This window comes from Schistocerca piceifrons, chromosome 2 (genome assembly GCF_021461385.2).
Source record: "Schistocerca piceifrons isolate TAMUIC-IGC-003096 chromosome 2, iqSchPice1.1, whole genome shotgun sequence".
NCBI lineage: Eukaryota > Metazoa > Arthropoda > Insecta > Orthoptera > Acrididae > Schistocerca > Schistocerca piceifrons.
In genome coordinates this window covers 115,110,236-115,137,291 of record NC_060139.1, presented here as the reverse complement: position 1 = coordinate 115,137,291, position 27,056 = coordinate 115,110,236, and the positions used below count along the sequence as shown (strand labels likewise).

The window sequence follows — 27,056 nt, the reverse complement described above, 5'->3', positions numbered from 1 at the left end:
AGCTGTGCGGCAGGGAGGTGGGGAAAGAAAAGGAGAGTAGTGGGGAAAGATGGGTGGATGTGTTGGCAGAGGGCCACAAATAAACAGGATGGGAGACGAGAATGGGGAGGAGATGATAGGACAGAGGGGGTAGAAACTGTTGAGTGGAGTTTCTGGGGACAGTATGTTACCATAGATTGAGGCCGGGGTAATTATGGGAGTGGAGAATGTGTTGCAAGGGTAACTCCCATATGTGCACTGGTATATTCCAGGGGACCCTAATCCAGATACTTATAGAATGGAGTTCTCTTTATTTTTACATCTAAAATCACTGATTGCAGTCCTTTGTTGAAAATGTGTAGTAATTCTTGTTTGATGACAAAAGAAGACATTGGTCATTGGCTGTGACGTACCTCAGTGATCCTTCATACAGTTTCATTGCTGATGTGCTGTTGAATTTCTCCATTTCTGATAAAGACATTATTGATAGTAATGCTTGTCACACTAGGAAATTCAACCAACTTCGTATGCCGTTTTCTATTGATTGCTCAAATATGATAATGCTATTTTGCCAATTAATGCCTCTCTTTTGACCCATATAGTGGAGACAAAACTTGCAAGACTTCGTTAATATGCTTTCTACAATTACCATATTCTGTTTGTTTGCTGCCACAACAAAGAGAATTTTGTAATGACCACAGTGATGATAGTGTACAGTTGCCTCCTTGAAACCTGTGGCACATAAAGGAGGATCCACATAGATGATTCAGTATAGTAACTGTTGTGCACTGAGCAGTGTCGTAGGTGGTGTGGGACTTGATGATCCCTCAATTCAGATTCAAAAGCAAGTCCATAAGATAAGGGTCCGCTGAAGACGTGTCCTAACCATCCTCTCAATAAATAAATAAAGAGGGGAAAATAAACACTATGACATGGATTTACAAAACCTCTGTGAGAAATATCAATACTATGTCTAAGAGGCTTACAGAGATTAGCAGCCAATAAGATCCAAGACCCATGGAGTAAACTCAGCAGTTAAGAGTCCTCACAACGATATTTGTCAGACATGGGCCATTGGTGAATTCCTCAGCAAACACACAGAAGACACTGATACTGAAGTTTGCTCTGTTGAATTAAATAATACCTTATCTCTCCATTGAAAGATCTACCTGGTACACGTGTTGTCTTCAAAAACCAGAACACCCACCTTGTTTGTGGAGACTTAAATAGCCATAGTAGCATCTAGGTACATGTAGATCATAATGAAAATTGCGTAGCAGTGGTAATCTCGTTTGATTACTCACAACAGCCTGAAAACCTGATAAATCTCATCTCACAATTCAGTTTGTTAATATAATTGAAATAGACACATACTGTTTCTAATGTTCTAATAAACCACAAGCTTCTGTCTTGGACTGGAAATACAACAAATTTTATCATATCATTGTCATTATTTACTGACAAGATACTGAATGATAAGCACAGCGAGGTATTTGCAAATACTAAAATAAGTAACTTCTTTTTGTTTTCTATTCACAGGAAGACAGGAGATTGAATCAGTTGAACAAACCAGCTACCAATAAAGTTGCTATGTTACCGAAAGTGCTTTCACAGTTGAAGAAACATGATCTCCAACTGGCCTTTATTGAGTCAAACGTTCTTCATGTGCTGACAGATTGGCTAGCACCTATGCCTGATCGCAGCATGCCATCACTAAAAATCAGAGATAGCATTTTGAAGCTACTTTGGGATGTAAGTATGGATTTAATAATGTGTTCTCATAATTATCAACATTCTGACTTAAACTGAGATGCCTTTAGTACTTCTTATTGCTTCCTTAGTGTCCTCGTAATAGTTCTCTCCTTATGCTCATTCCTGAAATCCCATTGCTTGTTAACAGACAGTTATCTTCTCAGTCTTGGAAAGGTACAGAATTAATATTTGACTGTTTTATGAAACTGATTGATTGAATCTTTCTATAAATTATTTCACAAACTCACACAGTAACAAAAGGAAACACGCACTGACAATTTAACATTCATGTTTCAACTTATTTCAAGAAATAACTTGCTTATATATTCAAATATCATGACTGTTTTAATGTAACCTGTTTATCAGCACCTTGTCATTAAAATCTTTCTGGATGTACGGTTGAGCCATCAAATAAAATACTTAAACATAAACATCACTCACGGAGTAGGTCTTAAGCCTGTCCGACTGATGAAGCTGCCTACAAGGCAGTACGAGTGATCTAAGATCGTGGAATATGATCAGCGTGTTGCTAATCTCTCGGCCATTATTACAAGTAGGTGAAAACTGATGATGTCCTTACTTCTTTACCTGAGCAGCTGCTCATTTGCCAGCCTCACGAGGCTGAGTAGACCTCTTTCCAGACCTCTCTACCTTAGAAAAAATCTGAAGAAGCACCAAGAATTGAACCTGGGTCCTTCTGCACAGAAGGCAGTACTGCTAACCATTCGGCTAAGGGACGAACTTTCAAATATACTAAAATAAACACAGTTTTTGCCAAAGTTGCAGCAGCATTCCTCATAGAAAAGTCTAATTAGCTGCAGAGTGCTTCAGTATCAGTAAAACCTTGGTTATTCAAGGCTATAGGGACCAAGTAAAGCTCGAATTTGAGAAACAGAAATTACATGAAGAGAAACAGTTTTAGAGACCTTTTATTTATAAATAGATTCAGAACCTGATGTTCACTGTATTACTACAGTAAACAGTAACAGAAATAATAATAATAATAAATACATAACAAGAGCCAATAACCAATACACACTGCACTGAACCTGAGCAGACACTGAATGAATGACTGGTAGTGGGTGAAACAGCAACAGCGGCTATAGTGAGCACAATTGTAAACAGTGCATGCATATGTATCTCGGCTGCTGATCACACCTGTTCCCAGGGAACTTTCGATTTTATCCGTGATATTCTTTTAATTTTTTTTTTAACTTAATAGTCATCCGTTGTCCACCTTAAATGGAGACTCGGTCGGACTGCCGGGTTCTCAAATTACCGAAATTTTACTTTATTGCATTTCTGACAGTGTTGCTAGACCACTGACGTCACATTTATTATGTTTTGTTGGTCCTGAAATAACATTAATGAGTACTAGGACAGAGGAAGGAGATGTGTGGCAGACTATTTGTGAGCTGCACAGCTTGCTGACAATTGATAGCCTGATACAAATAAGTAATGAGCTTCTACGGCTGTGATTTCGTGCTGTTAATAGAAGAGAAATGACACCAGTTGTGCATGGACACAGCAGTGTCTGGTGAAGCTGTTACACTGCAGTTGCACGCAGCCTGTCATACTTGAACTGCTGGCAGCCAGCATGCTGGGAGCTTGTAGTCACCTTCCCTGTTGATGTTGTGTCGATTGCCTCTCTTATTTTGCATGTATGTGTCCATGGTTGTCTAGTGAAACTTTGAGGGCAACCTACAATCGTGATGGTGCCGTGCTAGTAATTCGAATCTGTTGCACTGTCTCGGTTGAACATAGCACTCGTGCTCTTTTATTTGGTTGCTAACAGGCCTTCTGCTGTCCCCAATGTACGCAGCACCACACTCATAGTTTTGTGTACACCTGCAGCATTGAGGGCTTTTACCCGTGTCCTAAGTGGACCCTACCAAATCCTGGATCCTGTGATCATTCTGGTAAACTGTTTTGATGCTTCCCTGGTGAAGCATTTTGGCTGCTCACTAAGGTAAACACACCATTGTAAACTGTTCTTTCATTTAACTTTCTGTATCTGGCTTCCTACTGAACTTGCTATTGTCTTATTGTTGTATCTGTTCACTCGGGTGGTGTTATGCGGCTCTTTCGATTTGTGTTTGATATTGTTTTTATCATAGATGTGATGGGCTTGAGTGATCAGCAAGTGTAGGATGGAACACTACTGTGGCATAGGTTGGAACACAATTGAGTAAAAGGATGGAAGGCGGTTGAGCCAGATGGTCGTGGCTTCAGCAGGTTTCCAGTAGCATAGGTTTCTGGTGGACTTTTTGTTCGGCAGTTTGCCATTGTAAGTTTCTAACGTTTTTGACAGCAAGAATGTGTAAAGTTGGATTACAAACTTCCCACTTCTCTTACACGACTCGACTTACTTGGTGTACACAGCTGATCTTCTTCTCTGGATAGCCAGCTTCTGGAATCTCTATAACCTTCTTCTACGAAGAATGATGCTAGTTATAGGAACCTTAAAGACTCTCCCTCTCTCTACTTGCGAAATCATTAGGTCCTTGAAGAATACTTTTCAACAACTATCGGTATATTTGAGCTTCATAAGTCACTTGTATTGTCTCACATTAGAAACAGATTTATGTACATTTTAGAAAAGAGTTGGCTTAACAACCATAACTCTTTTACAAACAAATCGAGAAATATGTGTTACCTCCAGCAATTCCAAGATAAGAGTTTTTTCATAATTCAGAATCTCAAATGTTCATGTTATTTATAACAAAGGTCTCCATTACGATTAACACAGAATAACCCAGAAGTTCCGTAGTTCTTCCTTGCTCTTTCACTACGACTTCCATGTATCGACCGACAAGTACCTGTCGGTGCCGTTCGACTGCCATGTGTACAGTCTTCTCACGATAAACTTTGGACCTGCACATACAGACAGGTGACGCATAGTAGATAGGGTTCCTTTCTCCCACTCACATCTAAAATATTGTGTGTTTGAGATGGTGGAAGTCCGAGTGATTTCTAGAATTTGTGCGGAAATTCTCAAAACACTACAAATTGTGTAGACCTTCACATTGAGGAATGGAGTCACACCTTTACTTTCTTATTTTAGTAGGAAGTGCATGTTCTTATGCAGGCTGTTAATATGCTGGTGAAATTGTGCAGCTCTGCTTCTCCATGCGACCAAATGATGAGTGTTTCATCTACATATCACAACTGATGGCATGGACAGAAATGTACAGAGATTAAGGCAGTTTGCTCAGATGTTTCCGTCAAGACGTTTGCTACTGTCAGAAGAAGGAAATGACATTGCCACTCCATTTGTTTGTTCATAATATTTACCTTACCAGGTATAAGTTGACAGTAAACATAACTGCACGAGGTTACAGGTGGTATTCGTTCCTGAATGATACTGATAGTCGTCTGTTGGTTCATTGGTGAAGAGAGACGGTTTGCTGAAGCTGATTAATATATCAGTTTGCTATGTGTGCTGCCCATGTATAATTTGAATAAAGTGATTTTTAATTTTCACATACAGTTGCCACAAGGGGCCGTAGTCTACTGGCCAGATGCTTTGCCAGATTTTACAGTGTTTAATGGTAAATTGGCCGATCAGCTCCCAAGTCCCAAATTGGTAGAAGTCAAAGAGCTTTAGCTGGTAGTCATTTGTTTTTGACTACTGCTGGCATTACCTATGTGACAGTATTGTGCGAGGTAGCCATTGTTATCTACTATGTTGTAATTCACTCTATTTCTTACTGTTTCCTTTCCTTGTGATAAGTGTACATAATTGTTCCAGGACATTTATTAAACATTCAATACATAAGATAATTTTGGTTTCGAGTACTAACTACACTTACGCAGTTTTTACCTCCGTGAGTGACTTTTGCTTTATTGGAAGTGTGATAAGGTGCCTGCACTGTGGGAGGCAGGCAGGGCTTGTTCACCCTGCACAGTTCCTTGCCCTGTGGCGATTTACGAAGGGGCCAGGCTTGCTTCCACTGCTCACCACTGCCTCCTCTGGCAGTTGGACAATTTACAGTTAACACACTGTGAGTAGGTGATTTCCTCACATTAATAGCTTCCTTTTACAGCTGTTAGATACTCGATAAGTTCTTGGTGTTTCTGAGAAATCAGTGATGAGTTCTTTGACTGTGTCATGATCAGTTCTAGATTTTTGGATTAAGACTCACATCCTTAATCATTTTCAGCATCAGATCACTCATAAGTTCATTGTAAATAGGATCACTCGAAAAATCAGTCACTTTTTATCCTTATCGTATAGTATCCATTACAGCAGTGGCATTCCCTTCAACTACTAGGGAACCATAGTGACTTTACTCCTTCTAAGGACTTCTATGGCAGCTCTGTCTTCTTGATAGATATTATGTCTAGGAGGTTTTGCTTGTTGGATTCTGTTTTTATCTTTCCTTTTAAGCTTCATTTTGTGTGACCAGTTGGGGCATCACTTCAGCAGTTCAAATAATTTCTTCTATGGAGAGCCTTGTAGGTGCTACTATCAAGTTTAACATCTGTAACAGCACTGACAGTGCTGCCTTGCTGATGGTCTCTGATGGCAGATTTCTAACAGCCTAAGATGCACCCAATCTTGTCCATGTAGCATGTCTCTTCCTTGTTAGTTCCTTGAATTTTTTTCTTCTGGTGGTTGCAGAGCAATCATTTTTCTGTGCAGGCTTGCCTGTATGTTATTTTGTTGGCCTTGTTTCAATCACCAATAGTATCAACAATAGCCAGAGATGCTTCTGGAACAGCACTCCATCGCTACAGAGTTGTTGGATTCTTACTCTCAACAAAGCATGACCAGCTCATTTGCAGATGGTTCTCACTTTCCTGATGTCAATCTGAGGCCAAATCATGAGGAGTTCAGGATGACAGGGATGTACTGCCCATAGGGGTCATTGTCAGCAGTTCTGTGATTTTTCTGTGTTGCTTATACTTGAACTAAAATTTTCTCGTTTTGATTTAATCTTACATTCTGGTTTGTGCATTGGATTATTTCTGTTCATATGAGTTCTTGGAGCCACCCTATACTGCTGGAGAATGAAAAATAAAGATTTATCAGCAGTAAACTCTTAATATACTAACCTCATTACTTCACTGTTGCATTGTTCCACCTCCTATATTGCTACTAACCCCGTGTTTCTTGTAATTGAGATCTAAACCCCTGTTGTTCCAATCATAAAGTATTCATCTCCTAATCCAACTTCGTGTCTTATAGCTTCTACTTAAATCAAAAGTGCCCCTTATACCACCGTGTATATTTGCTACAGACTACTAGCACTGCATCAAATCTACTACTTTGTCTTACCTATAATCCCCCACCCAATTTACTTCACTGCAATGCATATATTTCAACCAAACACAACACATTGCATGACACTATCAGGGGAAATTAGCAGTTGGTGTCAAATTGTTCAGTCAGACACAGTCCATCTTTATGACTCCAGACTGCCAGTTGATGTTCCTGCCATTTATACCCTCCGCTGATTTATTGTGTGACAGGCATCCATTATATAAGCCCCCTGTTTATATCTTTAGTTGTACTTAATCTCCAAGAAAAGTCATTTTAAGCTTTCACTGATATTGATGCTCCTAGGCAGTATCGCATTCGGGAGGACGACGGTTCAATCCCGTCTCCAGCCATCCTGATTTAGGTTTTCCGTGATTTCCCTAAATTGTTTCAGGCAAATGCCGGGATGGTTCCTTTGAAAGGGCACAGCCGATTTCCTTCCCAGTCCTTCCCTAACCCGAGCTTGCGCTCCGTCTCTAATGACCTCGTTGTTGACGGGACGTTAAAACTAACCACCACTACCTAGGCAGTACTGATGCCAACATTTATAGCCCTGCGTAAACATATTCTTTATCATAGAGAAATATGTTGAGTAAGGGCCATGGACCTGTAAGTGCATTCTCCTGTGTGTTGACTGCATCCTCCCGTGTGTTGTTGTTAAAATAATCACAATCTCTTCAGCATACTAGAAAAATTTTCAAAAGTGCTATGACCTGTTGCAAGTTTCCTAGTGTCTGTCATATGTTTAATGTGGTATTCTTAAGTTTCTGTGTAGAAAATGCTGTTTGACTAATTATGTCTAATTTTGCTGATTTTCAACAATGTTATGAAAAGGAAAGTTGCTGCTCACCATTCAGCGGGGATGCTGAGTCACAGACAGCCAACATTATGCCTATCTGTGGCTCAGCATCTCCGCTACATGGTGAGCAGCAACATTCCTTTTTATAATACAGGGTGATTCAAAAAGAATACCACAACTTTAAAAATGTGTATTTAATGAAAGAAACATACTATAACCTTCTGTTATACATCATTACAAAGAGTATTTAAAAAGTTTTTTTTTTTTTTTTTTTTTTTTCACTCAAAAACAAGTTCAGAGATGTTCAATATGGCCCCCTCCAGACACACGAGCAATATCAACCCGATACTCCAACTCGTTCCACACTCTCTGTAGCATATCAGGCGTAACAGTTTGGATAGCTGCTGTTATTTCTCGTTTCAAATCATCAATGGTGGCTGGGAGAGGTGGCCGAAACACCATATCCTTAACATATCCCCATAAAAAAAAATTGCAGGGGGTAAGATCAGGGCTTCTTGGAGGCCAGTGATGAAGTGCTCTGTCACGGGCTGCCTCGGGTAGTTTGGTTTTTAGCCTAGTCAACAGCGCCTCAAGCGAACAAATGTACAACTAAATGAAACTGTATAGCTCCCTTAATTCGCTGACAGATAGTGCTTAGCTCTGCCTTTTGTCGTTGCAGAGTTTTAAATTCCTAAAGTTGTGGTATTCTTTTTGAATCACCCTGTATTGTTACATTCCACCCTGGATTTTACGTTGCTTGATTTTTGCTGATTTTCCCTTTCCTTAATCAATAACATGCAGTTTGTTATTGAAATGCTAAGTCCAATGGACATAACCCCAGTATTACTAGCTGCTGACAAGATGCTGACATCATACAGCCCTGTTAATCAAGTGTGACATATAGTCGACTCTAACGTTGATGACATGTAAACCCACACTAATATATTTGTGTCTTCACTGTACCACACACAACTGTTGCAAATTACATTGTTCCTCATAGAATAGAAAAATACAAACATCACAAAGAGTTTCCCAAAGGCACTGTATATTACAGAATTGGATTTTGTCTTGGAACTGACATTCTGCTAGCATTGACAAAGTGGCTTTCTTTTCCTCAGCCATTGTAACTTGTGTATAGCCCATGATAAGAGCAGATGTCACATATTCAAGCCATTGAACAGGCGTATAAGTATTGTCCAATCAACAATTGAAAACTTGCAGTTTGGAAAATTGTTGAAACCATAAGTATGTAAAAATGGAATTAAACATCATCTTATGCCCAGATTTGGAGTACTGTTGTGCAATATTGTGTCAGATTGTTACTAGTTCATATTAGCTTGAAAAACATACAAATACTCCTACATTCCTGTCTTAATCTGACTTTCTTTTTTTTAATAAAAATACTCAATGCTTTTGAATTTTTGATTTAGGAAGGACACTGATTAATATTTAAAAAACTTCTGTCACCATTTTGTGCATTTTTTATTTTTATTTATTTTTTTTTTTTTTTTAATTAAGATATTGGTGGCTTTGTTATGGCATATATCCAGGCAATGCAATAAGCCAAAATATATTGATTCTTTGGGCTGTAATTTTCATTTTTTGTTTATGGAATGACAAATGGCTTTTTTGGTTTATTTAATGTATGAGTCGGTGACTTTTACACTGACACAGATGATGTGTAGAAATGTTCTCATAGTTTTCTGCTCGTAAATATGTTGGTGTAGCTATTACTTTCACAGTATTCTATAGCTAAAGTTTCTTATAATGAACATGTGTAAACTTCTTCAATTTCTTTCATTACAGTTCCCACAGATCAGCCAAGACATGCTCAAACAGTCTGGAATTGGGAAGGCAGTTATGTATTTGTATAAGCACCCAAAAGAAACAAAGGAGAACAAAGAACGAGCAGGAAAGTTGATCAATGAATGGGCACGTCCCATTTTCAACGTGTCAACAGATTTCAGAGGTAACAATTGCATACTGTAAACCAGTATCATAGATAAACTTTTTGTGTGTGAATTCTACTGTACTTTAAATTGACTTTGCTGTCACATTACAAACTACACAGATGGTACAGTAAAACGATCGACTTTGTGCACAAGAGTTGGATATGTGCTGTTGTATATAGCCTCTTCTCCCTTCTTTATCACGTTAAGAGGTTTTGTATAATAAAGTTTCTGTGTTTGTAATAACAGATTAAATTGTCCATTAGTCCACAAAATAAAGCAATAATAGTTCCTGATTGAAATTATTAAGTCCAACCATGACTACTTCATTGGAACCCATATTGCAATTATAATATCAAGCACAGTTCCAAATAAATCTTATTTAGGTAAACACCACAAACTCATCCAATAGAAGCACTGTGTGGAAATTTTATATCCACTTGTCCATTTGCATGTACTGTGTAAGTAATAAGAAATATTAAAATGTTTCATGAGGATTATGGGCAGTACTGTGTTAGTGACTGTATAAATAACAATATAGCTGATACGCTGAAATTTATTGAAAAGGAAGCAGTTTTAGAGAAACAAGAGTTCCGGGTAGAAGGGGAGGCAGGGATTTATTATTACCAAATTTTGCTTGAATTGGTAAGATATTGGGTGGCACCTGATATTACCTAGGTGATAGTGAAGTAGGAGAAGAAAGCTGGTTAGGTTTTATAAACTCAGATTTTCTTCTGTAGGGGAGCTGCCGATGGACATGGTTACTTTAAATGAACACAGGAGGGCCATGCAGACTTTTAGTTTGCTTAAGAGATAATTTACACAATTAAAATTAAAGGAAGTACTAAGATCTGTTGGATTTTGTAGACAGAAGATAGCTTGTGAAAAACAGCCAAAAATGTGAAAAAGAAATGCCATTAATTAATTGTAAATGCTGTTCTGCCAGTGATTTTATGTCTCATTATATGTGTAGTTGTATGCAAGAAGTTTACTTGATCAGTTACACTGCAAGTATAAAATCTAAACTTCAGTTATAATGCAGTCATTTGTAGTTGGTAGTGTGTTAAAGGCATAAATTGTCGCTTGTATTTTGAATACAGTTCCTCCTAATAAGTATTTCTCTTGACAAATGTACTTTAATTTTAAATCAGTCGTTCAATTAAATTGTCTTCACAGCTATGTCAAAGGAAGAACGGATGCAGAGAGACAGTGAACAACAACCCAAGAGACAGCGTATTTCAGTTGAAGAAGAACATTCAAGAAAACAGGACATTACCAAAGCATTGGCAGTTGGAGAAACTGAAGAAAAGTATGTTATGTAATTGTGTAGGATTTGTCACATTTGATTCATTTCATAAAATATAAACTGTGTAAGAATGTAGGATCGTATTTGTCTCGTGCTGATATTAGATTGTCCACATGCCATTTTGCTCTGTGTATTATTGTGTAATTTTCATATTCTTAAAGTGTATTAACGAATGAAATTCCAAAAATACTTACGTTAACCCCTTTGACTGCTACAGACATTCTCTCTGCATTCTGTACTGTTGCTGTACTGCTTGCATAATGCTGCTACCATGCTAAGAGACAGCATTCTGGCCACTATGAATGCTTTCAGCTGATTTTAAGAAAACTACTTGGTGAAAAAACTTCACATTTGCACATCTTACAGTCTGATATCTTCACATAATAAAGGATTGAATTCCTTTTCATTATTCATCGTAGTTACTGTGCTGCATCAAATTAAGTAAAGCATTGCACAGAATTTTAAAATGTTTGCAGAGGTAAAAACATGTTGCGTAAACTTTAAGCGGTGGTGGTGGTGCGTAGTGTTTAACGTCCCGTCGTCAATGAGGTCATTAGAGACGGAGCGCAAGCTCGGGTTAGGGAAGGATTGGGAAGGAAATTGGCTGTGCCCTTTCAAAGGAACCATCCCGGCATTTGCCCGAAACGATTTAGGGAAATCACGGAAAACCTAAATCAGGATGGCCGGAGATTGAACCGTCGTCCTCCCGAATGCGAGACCAGTGTGCTAACCACTGCGCCACCTCGCTCCGTAAACTTTAAGTACTGTTGATTTTTAGCTTGTATGTACTATGTATGAAATGTAGATAAGATATTGAAATTTTACTAGAATATCATCTCATTTCATTCTGAAGTTATTGGTTTTTATATGCAGCATGTGATTGTGTGTGCAGCATGCCCAATTTTGTTCCTGCACATTGGGAATTGTCGTATTTCATAAATAGTTCAAGAGTGAGGTTTTTTTGCAAATGATTTCATGTGAAGAGGCACATCTGTCTTGTGAGAAACACTCGTAACTTTTTTATTAATCGAGATATGGAAGTAACTTGTCTGCAGCAGTGAGAGGCTGGCAGGACGGGACTTGAGAAAAAAACAGAGGCCATTTTTAAACATGTCACCAGTGCTTGGGAAGCAGCAGAGCAAAATGAGTTAACTCATCTGCCTCCAATGTGGCTGTAAGCTTTTGTCAAAAACTGTATTGCTACATTATGCTGTAGAGGCTATTTTCAAGTGACGCCAAGAATTTGCCAAGTATATTAGTTGCCATAATCTTAAAGAACAGGACACATCAAATGACTCAACTTGTATCACTGCAAGTTTCAGATGTGCCATGTGCTGTTTCCATAGGCTATGACAGCTGATGTATTTGGCATTTTCATGGTATCTATTGGTAATCATTGCTACAGACAAAACTGGGCAGTCCTGATTTATCAGCAAATGTTAAATTTTTACACAAGGTTACAGCTCTAAGGAAAGTGCAGTTGCAGCCTTTAAAAAAGCCATAGCATCTGTGTAACATAATGTTAAAGAAGTTCATTAACTTTCATTATAAATATTGTAGCTTAGAAGTGGTTGTATGATAAAATATTTGTAATGACTATCTTAATAACAGCTACCTCTAGTCCTTAAGAAAGGACAATGTTAACTTGTTTTTCATGTTCGCCTGAATGCTGTATAAACAAGGACTATATGTGTCAAGATTGCTTTGTTGTATTATCATTTTTAAGTCACTTTACTTTTGCATATATTCCGTCAAAACATTATTAAAAATTGAAATAAAAAGCTATGCATGGACCTACCATGAAATGCCATTACTTAGCAAATGTTAATAGAAATGTGATAGAATATGCAGGTTAAGTAAATAAATTCAGTTATTTTTTTAGAGGTGATGTGAGAAATTGCAATGGAAATTAGATACAATGAGACAAAACAGGAACTTGTTTAGGGTAGATAGACACCACATTTCAAGAGTGAAGATGGCCGGTGTCATGGTAGATAACAAACTAGCCTTTATGGATTAAGAAATGTTTCTGCAGTATGAGATGTAAATTGCAAACACAGATAGTTGATAATGACATTCCTGAAATAACATCAGATGAAGTATATAAAAGCATTTGAGGTATGTAGAAATTAAAGCCACATGGAAATATGCTGAAGCACCAAAGAAACTAGTATAGGCATGCATATTCAAATACAGAGATACGTAAACAAGCAGTGTAGAGCACTGCAGTCAGCAACACCTGGGTAGGACAAGTGTCTGTCACAGTTGTTAGATCGGTTACTGCTGCTACAGTGGCAGGTTATCAATATTCAAGTGATTTTGAATGTGCTGTTATAGTCTGCACACAAGACATGGGACACAGCATCTCCGAGGTAGTGATGAAGTGGAGATTTTCCCATATGACCATTTCACGAGTGTACTGTGAATATTAGGAATCTGGTAAAACAGCAAATCATTGCTACATGGTCATGAAGGTCAAAATCAGCAAATTTGATGAGATGTGCAGACTTGTATCCAATAATAATAGACAAATAAATGGAAAATAAGCTCGGTGATTTTATATGGGCTGTGGATCCCAATTTGAGAAATTTGGAGGTTTCAGAATGTGTACTTCCTTCTCCAGTAAGGAAAGAGGGATTGGCTGGGCAAGTTGGTAATGGGGTTGGGGGTGGGGGCAGGTCTCACAGACATTACGTGAAGAGGACTCACCTGTTCACCTGCTGTGAGAAGGAAGGAAGCCAGAGGTAAAGAAAATGCATCGAAGGAAGTAGGAGGTCAGAGACAAAACATGGTTAAACATTGAACTGGCTTAAGTCCAGAGATCATAGAAGGGATGAAAAGGAAAAGAAACATACTTGTGAATGATTTATACAATCAAGAATAGGGAGGAGAGGGAGGGAGGGAGAGGGGATGAGGAATGGAGGAATAATTGAAAGAGGGATGCGATGAAATTCTCCCATTGGGAAACAGATTGTTAATGGTAGTGTGGAGGGAATTTTGGGATGGGAACAAGAGAGGTGAGGCCAGAGGGGGAGGTGGGCAGAGACTGGTGTAAATTGAGACCAGGGGGATTATGGAAATAAAATATATTATAAGTATGCTCATCATTTGTTAAATTCAGAAGAAGAGCTAATATTGGTAGGGAGGATCCAAATTACAGAAGTTTTGAAGTAATGATATGATGATGATTAGCTTGCTCTGCTGTTAGTTGGTCTACTTGACCTTCAGCCATAGTTTGGCAGTCTCCATTCATTCATTCATACACACACATGGCTGATTATGGGCAATGAAGACCATGCACCAACCTTAATGTGTTCCTACATGGATGGCTATCTTGTGGACTTTGGATCCAGTTCTCATGGGCACCCAGCTGCTGTAGGTCCTTCAGCAGTTCATCCTCCCATTTCTTCCTTGGTCTTACAGCTGGATGGATACCATCCAGTTTTCCCATTTGTTCCTGGCCATATCCATGTTAAATGCTGTGCAGGATTTGCAGTGTAGTTGACAGATAAAATGGATGTCTTTGCAGATGGCTCTGCCTTTAAGGAATAATTAATGCCTGTGACAGGACTAGAACAGAAGGTGGTGAACAGATGTATGGGACAGGGCTTGCACCTGTGTCTTCCACAGGGATATTACTCATGGGGCAGAGTGCTGGAAGAAGTAGTAGTAGTAGTATGGAGGTGGACAAAGATAATGCATAGGTTGGGTGGGCCTGATCGCAGAACACTTGTGTTTTTGTCCAATGTACATGCTATTAGAAAGTTGAGCAATTTTTCACCTTTCTTATTTACCTGTCTCCTGTTACTCAATCTCTCTCTTATTTTGTGAGTGGCTATTTGTCCTCTTATACACACTTAATGTCATCCTGTATTTTCCATAATTGTGTGTATGAAAGAAAATAATCTGTTACCTTAGTCTAGCAATGAAACTGTTACCTAAGATATAGGCCGTGCTAGTTCGCAAAAAAGACAATTAAAAGCAATTTTGAAATAGGTAACAACAGCCATATATTGAACCTTTAGGTGACAGCTTTGAGTGTTCATAGGAAAAACCAAGGAAAAGAAGAAACATTCTAAAACAGATTTAAGAGTAATGTAGGTGAATTGTGCATCACTGTAACATTATCATTGGCTATCTTTTTAAGTTTCCTTTATGAACTGTCTTGTATGATCAGAAGTTTGACCGAGCGAAGTGGCGCAGTGGTAAGACACTGGACTCGCATTCAGGAGGACGACGGTTTAATCCCGCGACCGGCCATCCTGATTTAGGTTTTCCGTGATTTCCCTAAATCGCTCCAGGCAAATGTCGGGATGGTTCCTTTCAAGGGGCACGGCCGACTTCCTTCCCCGTCCTTCCCTAATTCGAATAGACTGATGACCTCGCTGTCTGGTCTCCTTCCCCAACCAACCAACCAACCATCAGAAGTTTGTTTTTCAGCAAATGGATCTGAAAACTCACAAGTACTTTTATAATGTTTTCCCCTTTGTCAGTTGCAGGTAGCAATTCAAAATATCTTTAGATAATGTAATTTTTCTGCTTTGGAGTGATAGCACTAAACAGATTGTGACCACAGGTGATATGGCACAGTCCGAAATACACTTGACTCATATCGGGGAAGGGCAGGGCTCAAATCCTAATCTGGCCATCCTGATTTAATTTTCCTGCAATTTCTCAAAATCACATCAAATGATCAGATAGTTTTGTATGGCATATTGATTATCCCATCCTTATCCAATCAAAGCTAATACTTCGTTTCAAACCTTAATTTGTCTTGTCAGGCATCATGAGAAAGTATAATTTAGTGGTGTCTTTTTATATGTGACAGCACCTGTTGCTACAGACATACTCTTTGCATTCTGCACTGAGTGCAGCTTTGTTGTCCTCTCCTGCTAACCAATTTCCGATACTAGTGTGCTGAGGAATGGCATTTGGCTGCTATAAAGTACTTATCATCCAATTTTAAGACAACTATTCACCAAAACAAACTGATTTTTGCACATCTTATACTGTTATATCTTCACTTGATAAAGGATTGAATTTCTTTTTGTTATATGTCATAGTTACTGCACTGCATCAAGTAACGATAAACATTGCCCTACATTTTAAAGAGTTTGCAGAGGTAAAAATGCGTTGCGTAAAATTTGTGTGTGGTTGATTTGTAGTTCATACTTTGTAGTGTATGAAATGTAGATACAATATCGGAGTTTTGTTTAAAATTGAGAGGAGAACAATACCTCGTTTCATTCTCAGGTTATTAATTTTTACAACTGACAGACAGTTGCATGTGACATGCCCATTACTGCCCCTACGAATCATATATTACGTCATCATAACAATTGTCATATTTCATAAACTATTCAAGAAATCAAAATAAGATTTTTTGCAAATGATAGCATGCAAATAGGCTCATATGCTGTGTGATAAATATGTGACCCTTTTTTTTTTTTTTAACTGAGATACGGAAGTAACTTGCCCGCAACAGTGCGAGATCGTTGGCTCAAGACATATACAGGCGTCAATAGCATTGTAGGAAAACCCAAGTGGTGCGGTTATACATGTCAACAACTCCTGGGGAACAGCTGAGCAGGATGTGTATCTTCCCCAGACCGTTGTAAGCAAATAAAGAACTGAATTCTGATCTAAAAGATGGAGGATTATTTTGTGTGTATTATGCAATGCAATTGATATGTTTAGCCTTATGTTATAGAGAACATCGTAAAGAATGGTGCTGAACTTGTTTACCAGTGTTCACAACTGGGCACTTTGACCCTTCACAGAAATAAATGTGTTATATCTGCTTCCTGTCCAAGCTGTCATTACATTGAACTCTACCAGTAAAATAAAAATAAATAAAATGTATTTGTTTTCAGGCCTTTGCGACCTGGTGATAAAGGATGGGTAGCAAGAGCCCGTGTTCCTATTCCTTCCAACAAAGACTATGTTAACCGACCCAAGTGGCAGAATGAGACTGACATAAGCAGGGTAAGATGTATTTTTTAATTTTAAAGTAATTGTGAACTTCTTGTTACATTATCAGCAAAAGTGACATTAACAGTGACTTGACACTGAAAAACTTTATATAGTTTAAGCAAACAGTATCACGTAAACACTAAAAAACTGAGAGTGTTTTTACTGTTTACATACATATATCTCTGAAAGAACAGACAGCTGTTGACAATCCACAGCTGTACAAAATATTTTAAAATTAATTAGGTGACTGCGAATTCCTTGACATCAGCTGTATTAGGTATACCGTATTTACTCGAATCTAAGCCGCTCTTTTTTTCCGGTTTTTGTAATCCAAAAAACCGCCTGCGGCTTAGAATCGAGTGCAAAGTAAGCGGAAGTTCCGAAAAATTTTGGTAGGTGCCGCCACAACTAACTTCTGCTGTGGAATATATGTAGCGCTATACAGGCATGCTTTGCAGGCACGAAGACAAATACTGGCGCCAAAATAAACTAAAAAAAAAACCAAAAAAAACAAAAAAAAGTGGAAGACGAGCTTTTTTCTCCGGCCCGAGTTTCGACCACTGCATTTTCATTCATTATCCAACGAAGTAAATACAAATTCCATATTGTTCATCTTCGAATGTAGCAGCATTTCAATGTACTACGAAAATCCGACTGGCAAGACTGTTTGGGATGTGTGTCAATATGGCCAACTCTACGTTCTGAATTTTTTCCTACCTGTGAGAAGACATGATTGCTAAAAGAAACTTTTGTGAATTGTGAATCACATGTAGTATTCTCTTCACCATAAGAATAATACGAATATAAACATTTTGCCATGTATTCTTTCGTGTTTGCTGGTATCTCATTTAAATCCTGTCTACCTAATAAACTACGAAACTTGAGTGAGACTACAGCAAACGCGGAAGAATATACATATCATGTCATGTTTATATTCGTATTATTCTTATGCCTAATTGTGATACAGTCGGAAATGAAGCACGGCAATTGACTAGATTTTTAAATCTAAGATGACTCTAATTTCTGTGCAGAATGTAATGTACTAAAGAGGCGCCTGCAAAGATTTTCAACCGGAGAAAAATTTTCGCTAAACTCTCGTTCAGAACGTCTTCTATCATACGCAGTCTATTATTTGCTTCTTGCTGATCATTATCAAAGAAAGCAGCAGTTTAAGTAACAACAAATAGCAGTCTCTTGCCATTGTTTCGCTTATGAGTCAATTCCTCTCTCTTTTTTTTATTGTAAGCCGCGGTAGCGCGCACAAAAGCTAGTCTTGCTGCGAGCGGCGACAGATCGTCAAACTCATTATCAGAATGTGACAAACAATGCATGACACAGTACAATAATGCATTTTCAGCTTAGAGTGACTTAAACACCTATAACAAAGAGAACGGCACATATCAGATCAAAGAAAAATAAGCATAAATTCAAACCAGACACAGCAGGGGGAAAAGGAAGGGTACCCATGTAAATACGGGCGGAGCGCCTGACGCATAGCAATGGCTACCTGGTAAAGCTTAACTGCTAAGCTTACGACTCGAACCAAACTATCGTCATTCATTCGACCTAAATTGTGTCTCGTATTACAATGGACCAACTTTGTTTCGATTTGGAGGTGCGGCCTAAAACTTTTCTCTCCCCTAGAATTTCGAGTCTCAGATCTCAGGTGCGGCTTAGATACGGATAATTTTTTCCCTTGATTTCGAGTCTCATTTTTCTGGTGTGGCTTAGATTCGAGTAAATACGGTAGATCTACTACCCAAGAGCGACATGTGAAAATTTCTGCTGGACTGGGACTTTGATCTCGATTCTTTCGTTGTCTCATTCTCCTTGGTACAGGAATCCCAGTAATGTTGTGAGCTTTAGGTGACGATTTTAGTGGACTATGATACTAGGGTTGGAACTTTTAATAGTGGCAACTATTTATTTACAGCTCGTACAAAATAGATACATGTTTAAAAGTTTTACTGACCTTCAAAGTAGACACCAGCATTGTGTATAAATCGTTGTCAGCGATGTGGAAGTCGTAGCATACTCTTAGCAGTGCCAGTTCTGTTGACAGTTCGAGCGGTGCGGTCTATTGCCCGACGAATTTATAGCAGTTCTGAAGCAAATGCCGTGAATTGTTTCCTTCAATTTAGAAATCGAGTTGAACTTACGAGGGCTTAAGTCGGGGGAGTGCAGTAGGTGGTATAGCCCTTAGCAGCCCCATCAGTCAAACAAATCAGTAACAGCTGCACTGTACGTGCTTGAGGATTGTCCTGCAAAATGATGGTCACGTCCTGCAGAAAATGTCGTCACTTTTGTCAGTATGCTGTTCATTTTTGGACCACAACCTATGACCAGCTTAGAGACAGAAGTGATATCACTTTCTGCAGGACCTGACCATCATTTTACAGGGCAATGCTCAAGCACGTACAGTGCAAGCTGATACTGATTTGTTTGACCGATGGGCTGCTAAGTGCTATACCACCTACTGCACTTCCTTGATTTAAGCCCTTGTGAGTACAACTCAGTTTCTTAAATGAAGGAAACGGTTCACGGCATTCGCTTCAGAACTTTTACAAATTCGTCGGGCAATAGACCACACCACTCGAACTGTCAACACAACTGGCACTGCTAAGAGTATCCTACGACTTTCACATCGCTGACAACAGGTTATTCACAATGCTGGTGGCTACTTTGAAGGTCAGTAAAACTTTGAAACACACATTTATTTTGTACGAGCTGTAAATAAATAGTTGCCACTATTAAAGTTCCAACCCTCCTATAATGATGTAAGGGACTACGATATAATGATGTAAGCATTGTAACATAGGGAAGTTTGGGTTATTCTGGGGAACGTGCACAGATACCCGAAATGATTAAGGAGACCACTTACGATAAGTGGGAAATCTGGGTTCAAGTCCTGGTCCGGCACAAATTTGCATATTTTGTTATTAGATAGAATATCTATACCTAATACAGCTGATGTCAAGGAATTTACAGTCAGTGAATTAATTTTGAAAAACGTTTTTATCGTATTTGACCAGTATTATTTCTGTGTGAAAGGACAGACTAAAATGTTGTGTAGTTAGTAATTATAAGTCTAACTTATATGGTAGGCTGCAGTGGAATTACTTCTACTACAGGTATATGGGTGAGTTAAGAAAGAAATGAACTATTATTAGTGGTTGGAGTTAGAAAAGGCTCATCTCTCGTGTCATATATAAGAAGTCTATTAAGAGTTCGATGTAGAAAAGGGTTATCTTCCATGGTGTATGCAAAAAAGTGAAAATGTGTCTGCACTAAGGGGAGGTGAAGCACATGCTCATGAGAGGCACTGAGAAATGAGACTGTTTCGTGTTACTGTTCCTGTTTAATCTGTACAAAGAATCTTCGACAAAAGAAAGCTGAGAAAAAGTGGAATAGTTTGCAGTTGAAGGCAAGATCTTCAACTACTGATGATGTGTTCTTAATGGAAATGTTGGAATAAATTTGTGTACCCTGGTAATTATTATCTGCTCAGAATTACTATAGGATTGACAGTTCAGGAGGAGCACGTAGAGGTGTGTAGCAGAGGTGCTGTCCCACACGGAACATCGCATAACCTTAACATTTTGTTTGACTCGCTCAGTTTCATAAACTACTCACTTTATAAATATGGAACTTGCATCAATCTGTTCCGCAAGTCTCCACTATGTTTTAATTTTAGTTTTATTTGAGGCACCAAATTATTAAGATGATATACCAGGGTTTCTACAGGTCGTGAAAGTCATGAAAAGGTAATGGAAATAAACAGGTAGTCATGAAAAGCTAATGAAATTGAATAGGTGGTCATAGCGTTAGTCCCCAAAATGTTGCGCCCAGTAGTCCATATATAGAAAGAGTCACCAGAAGTTTTAAAAATCTTTGTTATCTGTTGTGGACTTGTGCGTCCGTCTGTGCAGGCCATATTAGCAAAAACCCTGCTACTGTCATTTGCCACCTTTAGAGCTATATGTGGTTACTTTCAGAAACGCACAGTTATTTTGCAAAGTCTGTATCAAAAAATTGCTGAGAACAGTCCTTTGAAATTAAATATAGGCAAAGGAGGCTCATGTATATAACCCAAGTTATGCAGAGCTCAATTTTAAGTGACAATCACATTTGAAGAACTTATGTCAAAAAAACATGTGACTCCATCAACAGCCGATGTAGAATGCTGTAAATTTTGTTAATATTTTGAGAAACAACTGAAACAGTTGAATCCTAAGAAAATAAAACTTGAACAGTTTCTGATGAATTTACTGCAGACTTGAACCATGACTTCATCTAGTTCATTTTAAAGCTGTTATGCATGTTTCATGGAAATGCTGCAGTTGAAAGAGGCTTTTCTGTTAACAAGAAAGTTTTAGTTGAAAAGTTAAAAGGTACAGTTGTTGCAGAAATAAGTGTTTTTTGTTAATGTTACAAAATTAGTGATACTAGCTGTGTAGAATGCTTCATCACTAAGAATAGAAGCCTTCAAAAAGAAGAAATCTGATGAAAATAAAGTGGGTAATCTTAAAAGAAAAACAGTTCAATAAACAAAAGAGCTCAAAGAATGGTTATAGAAAAGGCAAAAGAAGAACTTGAAATTTCAAGTTTAGCTAAGAAATATAAACACCAAATCTTTTACTGTGAAGCTTAACATTTGACATAAATTTTGTGCCTTCAAAAATGTTGTAGTGCCTTAAAGAAAATTGTAAGTTTTCACTACATCACTATGCTAATATATTTGAAAATAGTCATACCACATCCTGTGTGAGAGTTTCATGTTTTTGTAGCATTTGATGAATGGTATTCTGCAAGTCATACCTAGTTACATTATTTGTGCTGACATACAGTTTGTAAGTTGTTATTACATTCAGCTTTTATTTCAAGCAGCTTTTGGGTTCATAAAAAATATTGATTTTGTCATTGTACCTCAATACCTTCAAGAGTTCATAAATATAACTAAAGAAGTGATGTAAAAACTAGTGAATTTGGTCCTCTGAAAATCTGTAGACACCCTTATACAGTTTACGAAAATGCATTTTCTGATGACGTTACTGAATTTTTGATATGTGGGGAAACATTTTGGTTGTTGAAGTTATGTAAACACTTTAAGCAAATGAAATCTTAAAAATACATCAGATTTTCATCTACTCCAAACTGGAACATGAGATGAACTTGATGCACAGTGTCCTCCACATGTATCAAGTATGAAGTGGACTCGCACATCGAGTACTGAGTGGTCACTGTTATAGTTTCATTGCAAGGAATGGCTCAATTTGTTTGTAATTTTTCTGATTCATCTACTTATTTCTAACTTTACAGAATGTGGGATTTATGTTTGTTTGTAGCAGTTTAAAAACATATCATATATAACCCAACCATTTTCAAAAAAATGACAAAAGCAATACAAAAATATTGAATGTGGCAGTTATTGTTAATGGTAATATTTTTTATGTGATATAAATTGAATTCTCAAGAAGAATTTCATATGGAATTAGTTGCTGATACGGCCGCCTTATTAAAATGTCAAAACATACGAAAATATAATTTTGTTATGTTACCATTACAAATTGTGCACTTCAGACATGCAGCTGAACCTACCTATACTTCATATCACTGTAACTGGCACTGCTGTTATTTGATGAAATAATTGTCTCCTCCACGGAATTTTCAAAACTGCTTCATTCTGTCTTGTTCTCTCCATGATGCTTTACATATGTTTGTCTCTGCCTTCTTCCAGTCTTCAGAGATGATGTTCCTAACAGCTTCTTTTGTGAGTGCTTAGGCTGTAGAAATGGTAAATTGATTATCATTCCTGCCAACATAATCTGTAATTGGGGCCTACGTTAATTCTGTTGTGTGGAAATGGCAGTGGTAAGATTGTTAGCCAATATGTTTTTGTGAGCATATAGATTTCATATATGGGGGCCTGTGTGTTGTGGAGAGGTAGTAGTTCCATAAGCTCCAACTTTCTAAGGTCATCACTTACATAGACTTACCGACACTGAAGCCAGTCAGTTATTTCCTCCTCACTTTGCCATGGCAGGTGTTTTGTCAACAGTAACTGAATGGTAAGGAGTATTATCTAGAAAAAAGACAGTTTCCCCAGATTTTGAATTATTGAGTGTACAAACCACTTTTTAAATGTAACGTGGTTCATTTCTTTGTAATAACCTTCCATTCCTGTTGATTACAAAGCACGAGACCATTCGAGAGAGAACCTTGTTAGGTGCCTACATGACAAGGAATAAGTCAGCCCCCATTGCCATTGTTCCTTTAGTTGTGTCACCTGTCCAGCCCTGCTTGATAACATCAGAATTAATCCAGTTTCATCAAGCCACAACACTTCATCGATATTCGTGCCATATATATCTTCCTTAAAAACTGGCATTGCCATGCAGCTTCATACTCCCTCACCATCAACAGTTTGTGGCTGGATCATGTGTCATGCAAAACTGTGCGCAACTGCCTTGAAAAAGACCTAATTCCATACGGGTGACTATAACTTGCTGACTTTCAGGTTTTCCTTTCTGCAGTATTAACCATAAACATGGTGACGAATTGCATACTCAGCAGATGAATGTACTTTGGCAAACCGCTTATCCATATAATGTTTTTTTCCTCAAGAGTTTCAAGCCTAGATACTTTTCCAGCTTCCTTTTATTTCTTGAGCATTTCTTTGCCAATCTTCATAGTAATGTTTTTGTTCACATTCAGAACTGCAGCCATTCTAACAGTTATATTGTTAACGGAGAACAGCAGGTCCCCATAGAATTTTTCAGTCTCACAGTAGGCCAGTAACATGCAAACTGTTTCTGTTGACTGATCTTGTGCATCACTCCCCAGGCCAAGAGAATGACACAGAATTTTTCTGCTCGTAACTTTCTGCGGACTTCTTTCTGACATCATTTGGTAGCACACAACAAATGACGGTAACAAATAAAATAATAACTGCTGCATCCATAAAAAATGGAAACAAACCAAATCATGAGATACAACAATTACACGGGAAATTAAACTGTCTGAAACTCAAGCACTGTGTAGGTGAGAAGGGTTGTGGTGCCAGAGTGAAGGTTTGGAAATTTCGGCTCATTGCTGCAGCTGCAGATCTCATGGGTGGCAGAATGTGGTTCGTACCTCCACAATGGGCTCCTCCCTACTTCTTCTGTTGTAGCTGTCAATACTAAATTAATGTTGAGCAGGCTTTAGGTATCTGATTTCTGTGTGAAGGATGTTAACTTGGTTGGTTGACATCAGAAAGTTAACTCTTAACTTTTTATCTCACATTTAAAACGTACGGTTTGTACAATCATCATCCATCTGCAAATGAAGGTTTGTAAGGAACGCGTTGCGTTAGGTACCGGAGTATTTAGTTTGAATAGTTTCACATAGGTAATTCTGACATTTTTTTGTCCTGAGTGCTTAGTATCATCATCATTCATTATTGTAGTTAAAATGAATGGAGTGGCCATTGCATGTCAGTTGAGATGAGCTTCATTGTTTAAAAACTTGAGCTGGAAGTATTTTATGCAGTAGAATGATGGGATGTTCACTGTGCTAAATATTTGTAACTAGTTAAGTCTTTAGTGGACTGGGAAATGCACACAGATACCATCCTTTCTCAAGCAGTACTCTTCCACTTGAAGATTGTAAGAGAGGGAGAGTGTCGTTACTAGATTAGAGACTCAGATAATTGGTGAACTGTGGTCACATGGATTGACTCGAGGAACAAAGTACAAGTTTGGAGACTGGGCTTAACACATAGTTACAAATTGACAAATGTTTATGATTGTTTCTATTAACGCAGAATTACTATTCTTGATCAGCCTTCTATATAGTGTTTCAGTCATTCCATGAGTAGAAACTGTGAGAATAAGTAGTAAGATCAGTGTGTGTAAACCCATACATGGAACATATGTACACAGTGAGAGAGGCAGAAAATAGGAAAGAATGTACACTTGTATTGTAAATTCCTACACGCTGGATCTCTCTCTCTCTCTCTCTATCTCTCTCTCTCTCTCTCTCTCTCTCTCTGTGTGTGTGTGTGTGTGTGTGTGTGTGTGTGTGTGTGTGTGTGTGTGTGAGTGTGAGAGAGAGAGAGAGAGAGAGAGAGAGAGGGAGGGAGGGAGTGCTCAACTGCATGGTCATCAGTGCCCGTACAAAGTCCCAATTGTTTCACAGTCCAATCTAGCCAATGTCACGAATGATGATGATGATGATGATGATGATGATGATGAAGAAGAAATGATGAGGACAACACAAACACCCAGTCCCCGTGCAGAGAAAATCCCCAACCTGCCCAGAGAGAGAGAGAGAGAGAGAGAGAGACTTTCAAATTTATGTGTGTTAATGTTACATTGTAATGATGAGTAGAATAGCAAGTTTGTACAGTGAAACAGAAGACTGTAGGTTCTTTGCTTGCTCTGTACATTGCTTCCTTTGGGCAACACTCAAAACACACGCTGTCTGTAATGACCTCATTTTCAACAGGATGTTAAATCCTAATCTTCCTTCTTCAAAGCACTCTTAAATTGAAACTGTGTGCCAGGCCGAGACTCGAACTCGGGACCTTTGCCTTTCGCGGGCAAGTGCTCTACCAACTGAGCTACCCAAGCACGACTCACGCCCCGTCCTCACAGCCTTACTTCTGCCAGTACCTCATCTCCTACCTTCCAAATTTTACAGAAGCTCTCCTGCGAAACTTGCAGAACTAGCACTCCTGAAAGAAAGGATATTGCGAAGACATGGCTTAGCCATATCAGCGCACACTCCGCTGCAGAGTGAAAATCTCATTCCACTCTTAAATTTGTATAACAATCTTTTCTAATACGCATTGATTTTTACTGAATTCACAAAAAAGACAAATTCATTAGCATTGTGAGTCACTTGAAGGTACTGGGGACTGAGCGGAAGGGGTTAGAGACTCATTTTTTTAAAGATCATGTTATGCTTGCCCTGTGTATGTGCAGTGAGACTTACTTTCTTTTGTGTAATATTCTCATACAATAATGTCAAAAACTAGACAAGCAGCAGTCTATACATCATTGTGATCTGTTTCAGACGACAAAGAAGTCACTTAACAGATTCGAGAAACATATGAAGAACTACCTTGATAACAAACGCTTGAAGAAAGCTCGCCGGGCTGTTGAAATATCTATTGAAGGACGGAAAATGGCACTATGAAGAACTGTTAAAGACTCAATGCCACTTTGGGCAGTATGTGTTCCTTGTACTTGCATACATAGTGTTCAGTATTCATACTCTTGTTGCATGTGGAAATGCAGTGTGTACTGTAATGTAAATAAAATCAGCTATATTTATGAAATATATGTGTGTGCTTGTAAGTGGAATTTATTACAGTTTATTGTAAAGACAGATAACTGAGTGGAGTGTCTCTGTGCTTTCGGAGGGAGCTGGCTTCAAGTCTCAGTTCAGTATTTTCCTAATTGGTAAATGAGTGCTGGTCTTTATGCCGTCTCTGTAACAGAAGGGTAATACAAAATTAACGGAGTATTTTCTGTCTTCATGAAGCATTGAATTGCAGGTGTTGCATTTTCAGCTAGTCAGGAAAACCTAATTTTAAATATATTAAAAACACACACACACACACACACACACACACACACACACACACACACGATATATTCTGGGTATCTTGTTGTACCTGACTCGCACTGTGTTGTGATTCACCAATATAAAAACATTGTAAGTGTCAGAAGAAATTATATTGTCTTAAAGTACTTAACCTTAGGTTTCCCTAGTGTTCTTGTGGTGGATTGCACCATCTGCCATTTCATACTTCACAAAGATAGGAGATTCTTAAACAATTATGTCTTAGCTTTCTGGAAATTCAAATGAAGTACAGTGAAATCCAAGACAGTGTAGATCAGGCATGTTGAAATGTTGAAGTTTGTGAATATTATAATCATATCATTATTAATTTGTAAATGTTTTTTGTGTCTAGAATGATTTGTTATTCTTTGGTCAGAAGGGTGTAATTATAGTTTCCACAATTTTACAGGAGAGCAAAAACAAAGT

At 38.2% G+C, this 27,056-nt stretch overlaps 1 protein-coding gene and 1 non-coding gene across 2 annotated transcripts in view; one reads left to right on the top strand and one right to left on the bottom strand.

Annotated features, from left to right (window-relative positions):
- Positions 1 to 26,343, top strand: part of LOC124775184 — a 120,112-nt gene extending 93,769 nt beyond the window's left edge. The window contains exons 25-29 of the mRNA XM_047250023.1: positions 1,519 to 1,731; positions 9,600 to 9,762; positions 10,919 to 11,051; positions 16,922 to 17,033; positions 26,079 to 26,343. Of these exons, the coding sequence (XP_047105979.1) occupies positions 1,519 to 1,731; positions 9,600 to 9,762; positions 10,919 to 11,051; positions 16,922 to 17,033; positions 26,079 to 26,201 (744 nt within the window). The 3' untranslated portion in view covers positions 26,202 to 26,343. The remainder of the gene's footprint in view (positions 1 to 1,518; positions 1,732 to 9,599; positions 9,763 to 10,918; positions 11,052 to 16,921; positions 17,034 to 26,078) is intronic.
- Positions 25,560 to 25,634, bottom strand: Trnas-cga. The gene has a single exon. It is a non-coding gene; the product is annotated as a tRNA-Ser (tRNA).
- Positions 26,344 to 27,056: the final 713 nt, after the last annotated feature.